The sequence below is a fragment of the Miscanthus floridulus genome, chromosome 6 (assembly GCF_019320115.1).
Source record: "Miscanthus floridulus cultivar M001 chromosome 6, ASM1932011v1, whole genome shotgun sequence".
NCBI classification, from domain to species: Eukaryota; Viridiplantae; Streptophyta; class Magnoliopsida; order Poales; family Poaceae; genus Miscanthus; species Miscanthus floridulus.
This window is the reverse complement of record NC_089585.1, coordinates 85,106,796-85,119,659: the sequence shown is the minus strand read 5'-3', so window position 1 is coordinate 85,119,659 and position 12,864 is coordinate 85,106,796. Positions and strand designations below refer to the sequence as shown.

At 47.5% G+C, this 12,864-nt stretch overlaps 1 protein-coding gene across 1 annotated transcript; it reads right to left on the bottom strand.

The window, feature by feature from the left end:
* Positions 1-9,062: 9,062 nt before the first annotated feature.
* On the bottom strand, positions 9,063-10,905 carry LOC136458517 (hydroquinone glucosyltransferase-like). Its single transcript, XM_066458459.1, has one exon. The coding sequence runs from the start codon at positions 10,745-10,747 to the stop codon at positions 9,248-9,250; it is 1,500 nt and encodes a 499-aa protein (XP_066314556.1). The 5' UTR covers positions 10,748-10,905; the 3' UTR covers positions 9,063-9,247.
* Positions 10,906-12,864: the final 1,959 nt, after the last annotated feature.

The window sequence follows — 12,864 nt, the reverse complement described above, 5'->3', positions numbered from 1 at the left end:
AGGTGTTGAACGTACAGCGTCCTCCCCACGGATGGCGCCAACTGTTGGTGCAGAAAGTGACCAACTAGTAAATATTTGTAGTTTTGTTGTACATTGTGATCGGAGGTGGCCTAGCACTCAATGACACAGGATTTATACTAGTTCAGGCAATGTGCCCTACGTCCAGTCGGGGTCGATCGACAACTTTATTCCTGAGCCTAGGTGCTCGAAGTCTATAGTGGGGGTACAAACGAGAAGGAGAAAGGAGGGGGTGTACAAGAGGTTCGATCGGCTCCGACCGAAAGGGTCATAGTCAGAACTGGGTGGTCTTGCGGTTGGGAGTGTTGATGTCGATCTAGTGAGTCTGAGCTTGAAGAAGTCGATCTCCCCTGGTTGGAGGGAGTGCATCCCCTTTTATAGATGAAGGAGATGGCTTTACAGGTGAGAGGGAGAGAGTACAGATATTTCTAAACCTTGCTGTCTACGGTGATGAAAACTGGATAATGGTTGAAGCCTCTCAATACTATTGATGTCGCTATAGGATGTCAGATGTGTACGGAAGGTCGAGCTATCTTCTTCAGGAAGGATGACACCGATACCGGCAGAATACTTCTGGATGCCTAGTGGCATGTGAGGAGCTGTGCTATGTTCATCCGGTATGGCAAATCCTAGAGCCCATACCGCAATCGATGTCCAGAGACACGCGGAGGGGGCTTACCATATGGGAGTTTCTAGCGGCCCCTACAATACTTTGTGTCAGGGTGGTTGCAGAGCACTGCTTCGTGCAGGGTATGGTCCTTGGTACAGTGGTGTTGACTTGTGATCCATGCCTTGCCTTTCTCTGCACGCCTTCTAGTTCTTTCCAAGCAGGCATCCCCGGTCGGATCATCCCCAATCAATCCTTAGTGCGCCGGTCGGAGAAGAGCATTGAGCAGGTTTCCTATGAGCCCTAGTCGTGGGGTCAGAGTCACAGGGTCGGAGTCGGAGGCGGTCCTCGGGTCAGGCTTTCCGAGCGGAGGCCGTGCGGAGGCAGTCGGGGCCTGACGCTAGTGCTCTGATCGGAGAGGCCATTCGGAGCTGGCCTGAGCCTGAGCTAGCTCTCTGGTCGGAGAGATGGGCCGAAGGCGGCCTGGGCCTGAAGCGAGTGCTCTGGTCTATTAGTTTTAGACTTTCGGGCCGGTCCAGAAGAAAGAAAGGCCGTTTTCCTGGGCCGAGCCCTAGCGTGGAAGCCGGTCCCCAAGGGACCCTAGGTTTATGAACCCGACAAATGCAATTAGTTCAATTTACCTTCTATAAGCTTGTTGCCTGGTTCAATGATAGACACGCCCATGCATTAAAGTTGTGGAGTGATGGAGAGATATGGGCTCCAAAACCAAAGGCACACCTAGAGAAGGCAAATGAAAGGGCTCGCACACATGAGGTTACATGCTTTGACCACGCCACAGGGACTTATCAGGTCGAGTATAGGGGTGATACAACATCTGACGGTGAGGTCCGAGAGTCGAGGATGCATGTGGTTGTCCTCCTAAGATTTCAAATGCACTTGTGGTAAACTATTTGGTGGCAGTAGCTAGGCATCGCAACTATAATATCGAGAGCTAGGATACCTCACGAGTTTAGTGTCGACACGCTTGTGCACATATGGAGCCCCCTGCTTCAGTCCCTTTCTGGGACCCTGGAGAGTGGCCTCCATATGATGGGCCGAAGTACATTGCGGATCCTAGCTTACCATTGGAACAAGCATGGATCAAGGAAGAGGACGAGGCACAGGATGGTTATGGATCAGATACCCGAAAGAACGAGGCATGGGAGAGGAACCCCATTTGTTACTGACCTCGAGCAGTACGAGTGCGGCAAGTGTGGTAGACTTGGCCACAATTCACGAAGTTTCCATTAGCAGATTAGTGAGGTGCAACTATTGGTTGATTTTATTATTTCATATTTGTCGTATTCATTTAATTAATTATGCATGTCTCAATTTATGCATGTGATTGTTTCAATTACTTGTACATTTCTAAGTTCATGTTTCAATGTATATTGAATTTCTAATTCATTGACTTTTTTTGTAGGATGGCATAATTCCACCTACTCGACCCGACATACGAAGCGACCCACTGAGGACATCTCATAGCAGCAGGGTAGGTAATAATCTATATGTTTTGTTCAAATTTTGGTGAGCGTACATGTGTTCATGAATTAATAGGAGACTATATTTTATTCCATGCAGGACCTTCCGCTCCTTCGTCCTAGAACCCACAATGGGTTCTTGGACATGCAATATGATGACAGGTACACTCCTTTCCTGCAAAGAGCTAGCCTAGATGTCATCTCTTTTTAGGTTCATCGTGGGTTGCCCAAGTTCAACTCAGCGCCCATAACTGCGCTAGGTTGATAGGTATTATATTCAATCATTGCCTCCATTCATGGCCATTTATTCATGTGCTTGCCTTTTTAACATGTAATCTTGCTTTGTCTAAAATATAGGTGACGGACCGGAGACTCACAGCTTCCACCTACCTTTTGGGAAGATGACAGTCATGCTCTAGGACTGTCAGAAGATGATAGGCCTGAGGATTCACTGGCAACCCAGTCACCAGGGCAGTGCAGGTCAAAAGGCTAGAGAGCACGAGTGGATGCCTTCCTTGGGCATGAGCTTGGCGAGCAAGGGGCTCGCACTTCTGGAGTTCTCATCTCCTGGCTCTAGCAATAGTTCGCATAGTGCCCTGAGGAGGCAGATGAGGAAACAGTTGGGTACTACTACAGGGTGTGGATCCTAAACCTGTTTATCTGCGTTCTCTTCCCCGACTGGCACGGGTGACACTTCATCCTAGATGTGTGTCCACTACCTCAGTGACTGGGACTAGGCGGGTCACTACAACTAGGGGCTCTGTAATCTTGGGTTTTCTATACCGGCAGCTGTGCGAGGGGTGTCATCGGACTTCGTCCACAGCATCACTTGGTGGATGCGTGTACCTGCTCTAGCTATGGATATGGGCTCATCTTCTAGTTGGTCATCTAGAGGTTCTGGCTTGTCAGTGAGTGGTTCCAAGGTCAGCCTCCATGTTCGGCAGCCGATGTGGGCGTACCTTTGGGACTAGGTCAGGGTTCCGCACATGAGGTTAGAGCGGGCATACATTGAGTTCACGAACGAAGCTAGACACGCTCATGGACATCTAGTGTAAGTAAATTTTATTTCCCATGCTGGTTTGAAATGGATTAGTATACCATCTAACATCTTGTTTGGACATGTTGCAGGTGGAGTGGGAGTTGTACGATGGAGAGAGGGCACTTCCTTTTTAGTTGAGCAACATTTGTGGGTTTGACGACGACTTCTATAGGATGAGGTGCCCTCTAATCTGCTTCTATGCTGTCGAGTTTCACCTACCAGATAGAGTTGCACGCCTAATTTGGAGTGAGACAGCTTTGGCCAACGGCTTCGTTCTCGACTAGCGTTGACTTACACAAGTAAGTGTTTTGCTATTTCAAATGTCTTGTGATGGTCCATTTCTATTAATATGGTGACATGTATATGGATTCAAGTAATGATGACACACATGCAGGTTGGATCGTCAGAAGAATAGAAAGATTTTTACTAGGAGAAGCACCACCAGTTCTACATTGACCAATGGGAGGATATGCACAACAACGTGGATGAGAACAACGATCCACACACGAACCATGAGTTTAGGCGGTACCAAGCTTGGTACCAACATGCGACACGTTGTAGGCTGAGGGTACAGTGGACAGAAGATGACTACGCTGACATCAAGTCCTCCGATGATAAAGACACGGTGTACGACCAATCTACTCGTGCGGGAAGGCAGGTGGAGGCAGGACCGATCTTGGACAAAGTGGTAAGTCAATTGCCTTATTTTTTTACGTTAAGTTGCATACCAATACATTAGGCGTTAGAGTTATCTATTTTAGTTAGTGCCACCTTCAAGTCGTATCATCCTTATAATACGTTAGATTCTTGTACAAAAGAAAACAAAACCTATTGCTATCTGTCTAGAAGTATTATTACTGAGAACTTTGTTGTAGGGCAATACACTCAAATGCTCCATTGAAGACATTGAGCGCTTTCGATCGAGAGTCAGGGACGATGACATGCGTAGCTTCCTAGACGTAAGATTCAAAATATTCTTTCAAACATATTATTAATACGTTAGATTCTTTCAGTTAACATAATTTTGTACAATAGAGGCTGCCACGTTGGCTACGTCGTGCGGCTGCTCAGTTGTGGTTGTAGGATAGACACAATGCAAGACATGTACATTCCTTCTGTAGGCAGAGGAGGCTTAGGTTCCTCTAGCCAAGTAGCTACAGGGGACAGGGATGAGCACAAGGACAACGACTAAGGACAACGTGGACCAGAGGCATGAGGAGCTTTGCCCCTCTCAGCTCCATGACGCTCCCTCGACTTAGCCTACACAACCTCTAGGCACTAGGCAACGTCGTCCACCTGACCCTTACACTCCAGGTACGAGCGCTCTCGGTCACAAGGATAAGGATAAGACTAGGAGGCTATGAGGGTTATGGTAGATGTTAGTATGCACTATTATGGATTTTGTATTTACTTTCCCATAACTATTTGGGACTGTATGGATATTATGGACTATTTGAACTAGTGCAGGACATGTTATGTTGATTATGATGTTCATTGTGGTTGCATTGTGCTCTTTAGATGCATTAAATGTCTAGATTATATAATGATGTCTCTGTTTGTAACTATGGATGCTCCTGAAATAAGGGAAACTCTTACTGATTTTTTCCTGTGAATCATTAATCATACTACACTGCTAAAAAGGTATAAATGTAGTACATATATTAAATGCAGATTTATTAGAACGTATATAGTCCTAATCGTATCGTACAGACGCTTTGCAGATGAATCTAGGCTTTTTAAGTAACAGTGAACGAATCTAGGCTTTTTAGACAATTAAAATAGACTTTTCAGTTACAAAGACAGCAGCGATTTATCACTTCACTGACATAGTACTAGCATGCAAGGAAGCACAACTCCACTCCATCTCCACCATCCATCTGATGACTGTTTGATCCAAGGGCTGAGGTGAAGAGGCACATGGATCGCTGACATGGCACATTGAGAGGCCTCCATTCCTCCTCTCAACCTATAAATAACCCATCACTCCCTCTCATTCACACACACACAAGGAAGAAGAGCACTCCTCAGTATTTTCTTCCATTGTAGTACCAATGTCTGGAGGCTCGTCCAGAGGTAGAGGAAAGGGAAAGGGAACTACCATTGTGTGGGAGGGTTCTCTTGGTCCTGATTTCTTTGAGGAAGCTCTTTATAAGAGGTTCCTAGTTGAGAGCAAAAGCGATTTCACCAAAGAGGCACCACTGAGAGGATACGATGAATGGAAAGAAGAGTGGCCAAAATGCATGCATGGTGAGGACTGCCTAGTGCATATGTTCACCGAGGGAATAGATGGAGGTCGTCGTTTCTTCAAATACCCACGAGCATGGGTAATTGCTATTACTATTTATTTCTTCAATATGTTCCTCTTCTATATAACTTACATGACATACTTATTGTAGTCTTCCTTGGCCGAAGAAAACTATGGATTCACTAGGTCGGTCGATCCTCAACCTATTTATCTGCATGCAGAGTACATCTACTACCTGCAGAGCCGTATCTTCGATCTAGAAAGGGAAGTTAGCAGTGATTACAAGGACGACAGACAGGACGATAACAATGGTGCCAATTCACAGGAGGCACTCTGCAATGATACATATTGCACCTGCCCTAACCATAAGAACAAGAGGCCTCCCCTGTCACCCCCGCCACCACCACCAACAACAATGGAAGGCTACTATGGAGAAGGTGCAACACAATTTGCTATGTGACCACACTAGTAGGACGACTTTATCTTATTTCACATGCCACATCTATGTGTTTGTTGTTTGGTTTAATTACCTAAGGCATGTTAGGTTTAGTCGAAGAAACTTTATACCCTAGTTCGGTACATGTTCTCACATGCTATTTCATGTGTTTTGTGTGTTGAATTATATAATGCCCTACTTTGTTAGGTTTTATTTACAGCACGTGATCACATTTCAATAAGTCCATAATATTAAGCTGAATATTATGACCACAAATAATAAAAACAATCATATAATGAAAAGTCCAATACTATGCCACATTAAACAACATAATAATACTAGAAGTAGTTGCCGACACTAGACATAGGGGGCAAATGCACTTTCAAATCCTCAGGATGAAAACATACTGAGTAAGCAACTCATCATCCGAATACCAGTCCTCAACCACAACCTAGTTGTTGTGGCTAGGCTCACCTGCATTGCTCTGACCTTCCTATCACCTATAGTAAGCGGCCTCTGCTTCATCTGTGGCCTCAACGGCCTGAGTGAAGAACACGTCGTCATCCTCCTCCGCCTGCAAGCCCGCCTCTGCTAGAGCGATGAGCTCGCTTAGTCTGCCAGTGTTGTCTTTAGCCTCCTCAGCCTACAAGCCCACCTCTGCTAGAGCGATGAGCTCGCTCAGTCTAGCCAGTGTCATCCTCAGCCTTCTTAGCCTGCAAGCCCGCCTCTGCTAGAGCGATGAGCTCACTCAGTCTGCCAGTGTCGTCCTCATCCTCGTCCCTCTCATCAGATAACACAATCGGTGATTGAATGGTGCGACCAGCTCACGATTTGTGCCCATCTCACTTCTTTTCCTCATACCTTGCATGAGCCACCTCTATGGCATGTTCCTCGCTGCATCCAATCCCTTCATGTATAAAATGCAATCAGGTAGCAACGCAATTATATTACATTTAAAATCAGGCAACGAAAAAAAGGCTTTCAAGCACTTACTGGCACATAATGCAACAACATGCTCATTCAAGACCTGCATTTGTACTCTTGTCTCCTCCCTTGCCTCCTTCCTTGCCCTCTCCTCCTCTAACGTCATCCATCTCTCCAATCCCTATTTGTCAAGCCCAACATCGATCGAGTTACAAATACCGCGCTGTCTAGCAAACTCATGCATCTTTTCTTTGTGATGTTTAACGAATAGGTTGACGTAGTCAGGTCCATATCCCCTCTTCCCTGCAATTACTTGCCTCCCCTTCAGTTCATCCAAGAACTTAGTTTGACCATCATAACATTCCTACCTGCATTTCCTAGTGCTCTGTTCAAACGAAAAATTATATCATATATGTCTTAGCAAAAGAAATAAAATATGATTTCATGTTTACCATAAAAATAACCAACCTCATCATAGTAAACCATATGGCCGTAATAATGGCCTATTCTAATTAAGCTCCGAAGAGACTAGGCCATAGTTGGATTTAACACCACATTCGCACATGACAGGAGGTGCTTTATAAATTATCCTTTCTTTCTTCTTTTCCTTAACCTTTCACGGTTTTTCCGGCCATTGGTTCTTAGGACCATACAACCACTCCTTGAAACGACATTTCGCCATTGAAAACACCTAAATAAGGTGACATTAGTACATGAACACATATAGCTCAACATTTCAACACGTACACTTTGCACTTACTTCATGCTTGTTTGGACACATAAACTTCAACGTATTCTTAGGGTTTATCACAGCTCGATCTCCGCAATCGCACAGAGGAGGTTCCTCGAGTCGTATAACTGCGGCTAGGTGCTTCTCCTTAGCTGTCATTGGTGGAGGGTTAGGGGGTGGAAACTCACCGCTTGAAGTGCTCACGTGGATGTCTCCCTCTAAACCAATCGTCGAAAAGGAGGTAGCTAGGGTCAAACTTGTCTGCACCAGTCGATCCACTAAAAGAAAAGGCACCTCTCATGGTCATACACAACAAGATTCCAATAAAATATTAGTAGCATACTTACTACAAATGAAGAAAAAAGATAGTGGAAATAATTTCTTACATTAAAACGACTGCATGTGTAGAAGCAACACGCCGCTATGTCTGGATGTTTCAATTAAAACATGTGGGCCAGGGAAACCACAGTCACAGTTAGGGACAGGGAGGACAGGAGGGATGGAGGCATCTTTGCTAGACGCGTCGGGGTATAATTCTCGAGGACGACCCCATTTTTACCAAAACTCCTGCCGATACATTTCTTGCATCTAACAAAACGGATGTAATTTAACAAACAAAAATCAAAACATCATAAATTAATGTCAATGAGAACCATAACTACAATACAACCAATTTCGTTCTAAGAACCGAAAGCAATTAACATTAAACCCTAAACCTAGGGTTTCCCATTTGATGCACAACAATCAACCCATAACATAACTACACGTGCTGCGGTTACCTAGGTTTGCTAGCTTTTCCACTCCTTGTCATCATCCTACAGTTGTATAATACAAAATATTGAGAGATAGAATGAAACCCTAAGTAATGACTGATTCTTAGGTTAAAAAATTCGACTAATATATACCGAATCGATACAAAAAAAAACTAGGAGGAGAGTGAGGATACCTTGCTCTCGAAGATCTACGGATCAAATCAAAGTTTACAAGGTCCAATATGCCGATTCGTGAGGTAGAGCGAATTGGGGAGAGAAAAAACCCGAGAGGGGGGAGAAAGAAGAGAAAGAATGCTCGGGCAAGAAGGTTGGGGCTGGGGTTAAAACAGCAGCTCGGCGCCAGTAACTCTGGCGCCGAGCTCGACGTCAAGATCTATGGCGCCGAGCTGCCTGTCATGTCACCGCCACATCTGTTTCGAGCCTAAGATCTCAGCGCCAGCAACGTGTAAGCGATGGTGCCGAGCTAAAGGTCCAGATTTTATATTTATGAATTTTTTTAAAAAAAAAAAGGCTAAACATAAAAAAATTCGGCCCGTTTGGCACGAATCCGGCGGCTCCGGCTCTGCTGCAAAAACACTGTAGCGTACTGTTTATGGAATCCAAAACTCTAGCGTACTGTTTATGGAATCCAAAACTCTCTCTCTCCTCTCACCCTCTCAGCCCAGGTAGGAGTCAGTGAAGCTAAAATTTTTTTTGCTCCTACAGCTCCATGCGTGTCAGTGAGAGATACGGAGAAGGGAAAGAAAAACAGATTCAAGCAACAGTATATACACAGTGTTTATGTCAGAGGATCCGGAGCAGCAGGAATCGTACCAAAGACACCCAGGTCTAGTAATATACGGCCATAGAGCCGAAGCATGATAAGCGCAAATAATGGCAAACACATACAACAAGCTGATAAGCGTACAAACTAATAATATCCCGACACGTCGCCACCGTATGACACAGACACACATACAACAAGCTGATAAGCGCAAACCGTGCATGTTCGCAATCAGCGTTCAGCAGCCTCAGCTGAGCAAGCTAATGGCAGCTCATGTTCTTTCCACTTAGCGACGACGGCCTTGAACGCCCTGCGCGACGGCCCGTCCGGCGCCCAGGCCTTCGCGGCGGTCTTCTGGAGCTCACGCGCCTTCTCCCGCGCCGCGGCGCCCTTGTGCCCCGCAATCAGCTCCCTTGCCACGGCCGCTACCTCCTCCCGCGGCACTATCCCGTCGTCCCTGATGCTGCCCTTGCTCGGCCGCAGCGCCAGCCCCACACGCTCCGACAGCATCACGTCGTTCATCCTCTGCTCGGCATACAGCGGCCACGCGAGCGTCGGCACGCCCGCGGTCACGGCCTCAAGCGTCGAGTTCCACCCGCAGTGGGACAGGAACCCGCCGACGGCGCGATGGTTCAGGATCTCCACCTGCGGCGCCCACAGCGGCACACAGAACCCGACGCCTCTGGTCCTCTCGACGAACCCCTCCGGCAGGTACCTCAGCGGGTCGTCGCCGTGTTCCGCCGTCCCAAAGTAGCTCGCGCTGCAGTCCTTGTCGCTTGGGAACCGCACCACCATCAGAAACCTCTGCCCGCTCGCCTCGAGACCGGCGGCCAGCTCGGTCGTCTGCTTGTTGGACAGAGTGCCGCCGCTGCCAAGGCACACGTACAAGACGGACGCGTCCGGCTGCTCGTCCAGCCACCGTACGCAGCCGTGCTTGTCGGCCTCTCCGCCGGAACCGGAACACGGCCGGACGAAGGGGCCCACCGCGTACGCCGGAGGGTACACGCCCTTGTCGGAAAGCTCCTTGAACGCCACCAGAGTCTCGTGCTCCATGGCGTCGAAGGTGTTGACGATGAAGCCCTGGGCTAGACGCTGATTCTCCCCAAGCTCGACCATGAGGCGGTACGCAGGGTCGCTGCGGTTTTTGATGGGGTCCAGGAGGTCGGCGCCGCGCAGCGGCACGCACCCCGGCAGGTGGACGGGCTCCGGGAGGTCGCGGAACTCGCAGGTGGTGGTCCTGTCGAGTTCGGGGACGTGGAGCATGCAGGACAGAGCCATGAGGTTGGTCGTGCAGAACAGGTAGCGCGGGACGCCCAGCTCCACGGCGACCTGGAGCGCCCATGGGCTGAGGAGGTCCGCGACGAACGCGGCCACGCCGGACGGCGACTCGAGCAGGGAGCGGAGTAGGTCCCGGAGCTGTGGGAGTGCGCGCTTGACGACGGTGAAGATGCGGGTCTCCACGCGGGCGTCCGCGGGGAGGTCACCCAGCGGCACCTCGGGGAGCACGGCGGTGGAGACGGACGGCGGGAGGGAGGCCAGCGTGGAGTAGAGGTCGGCCGACGAGAAGTTGGTGTACGTGACGAGCGTGGCCGTGGACTCGGCACCGCCGCCGTGAGCGACGATGCGGCGCGCGAGCTCGGCCACGGGCAGGAGGTGGCCCGTGCCGGGGCTCGCGAGAAGCACGACGTGAGCAGCTCTTTTTTTGGTCGTCGTCGCGGCCTCCTTCCCCATGGAAGCGCTCGACAGGTCTAACGGGTGAAGTGTTACCACAGTTTGGGTTGCTGCAGCTCAGGTAGCCTGCTACACTGCACAAGTGCACACGCAATGCATAGGGTCGCAGCAGTGGATGTGTATAAGTAGAGTGCGAGGATGGATGCTCTGCGAGACGCCGAGACTGCGAGGCAATCACTACGTGTGTTGTAGTGATTGGTACGACTGATGCCAACTGCTCCTGGGAGCCTAACAGCCCACAATGAGGTAGGAGGACATGTTCACTCAAACCCTGACCACTGCACGACGTATATATGTTGTCCATTTTTTTAAAACAAATGAAGTACTCTCTCCTTTCCAAATTGTGAATTGTTCTAAAGGATGCTAGACCGGTTGATTAAGCACTCCGGTTGACACCCTCGCGGCCTGAGTTCGATCCTCCACGGGGGCGAATTTATAGCGCCGGAGGTGGGAAAAAAAACCGTCTGCCCCGCGTCCCAAAGCACAGGTTTGTAGGCACTGGACCACTCACAGGGTTACGGGCCCCTGTGTACGGGCAAGGTACGGGGTTTGGGGTTTTCACGACCTGTGTGAGAGATCTCTACCTTAAATCGAAAATCCCAGCGGCTATCTAGCCACCGCGAGTCGAGTTTTTTTTTCTTACAATTTAGAACAAAGGGGTAGTAATTGTCAGCCAAGTAGCCGTTAAATAGAGAGAATAATATACTTTCTATTGTACTCTCTTCGTTCGAAATAGCAAAAGTTATGTATCTAGAAAAGTCAAAATAACTCAGTATGTTCGCTTGGTCGTGTTTGGCTTATAAGCCACGGCTAAAAGTACTGTTAACTGAAAATACTGTTGGCTGATTTAGTGTGAAAAAAAATACTATTTGTTGACTGAAAACAAGCCAAACAAGCTCAAATGAATAGAGCTTATAACTTGGAGTGGAGGGAGTAATTATCTTGAAGAACCGAAACAGCGATCACAGGAGAGGACGAGAGCCGCTTAAAAAATTGCTTAGAAATCAATTGTGATATTCTATACTAGGAACGATTGGATATTTCTCAAAGCATCGAACACGAAGCGGCAATGCATGAATTAATTAAGTTACTAATTAACCAGTAAACAAGAGCTCTAAATAAATAAACAAGCTGTTGAGATTAAAGCAACTAAATAGAATTCTAATTATTGCCATTTCCTGTAGCATGAAAGGGACACCCAATGTGAGAAGTGCTCAGCTCTTGCCTACAGTACCGCACTTGCCGATCTGAAAACAGAGCCAGCCCATCCCTGGAGCTAGTATTCTGATATACTACTAATAGTCATTAGCCAACACAAGCAAACGACACAAGACACAATAAATAAGCTGAAATAATTAAGTCTACAAGTAAAAAGGAAATTATTACTTCACTGTTGCAAATGACGTCTCGCTCCAACCTGTCAGGCACCAAGTGCAAAAGCAACTGTTACCATGCTGCTACAGACATGCAGGAGCTCTCCTGTCCAAAATGTTTAAGGCCAGGATGACCTGCTGTTCACTAAAACATAGAGAAAACAGGAAGCCGAAAGCTGTGGCAGCGAATGAAAATTGATTCGAGCAAAACCGGAGACTGAACTGACAGAACACAGGCGCCAAAGCTAGCTGCACTAGAAATTAAGGGCAATGTCTTGGAGTAGACTGAATTGTTGCTGTTACGCTGTGGCAGCCTTTTAATGGCCCTGTTTGGCTGATCCCTATATTCAGTTTATTCGACTTTTTTTTTTAGCTAGAACAGTGCTTTTCTCTCACAATAATTTAGCCAAAACAGTGTTTTTCAGCCAGTCTTAGAGAGTTCAGTCAACCACCGAAGCTAGCACGGCTGTTCCCGGACCAGAACAAAAGACCAAGCTCAATTAAAAATCATCAAAAACAAACCAGAGTCTGTCTACCCCACGTCCGGGTGTTTTGCCCCCAACCAACACCCGATTTTTTGGTGGCACTGTTCATCTCCTATCTCCAGCCCTAGCACTTCTGCCACCAACTGGCTGTTCATCTTCTTCCTTTGCGCAAATTACAAATCACAGATTACATATCATAAGTTACAAATCACAAAAAATAATTTTTTTTCTATGGAAGGACATTGACAAAATTTGAGGG

Excerpts from the sequence above, each read along its gene's own strand:
- LOC136458517 (XM_066458459.1), bottom strand. The coding sequence starts at position 10,747 with ATGGGGAAGGAGGCCGCGACGACGACCAAAAAAAGAGCTGCTCACGTC.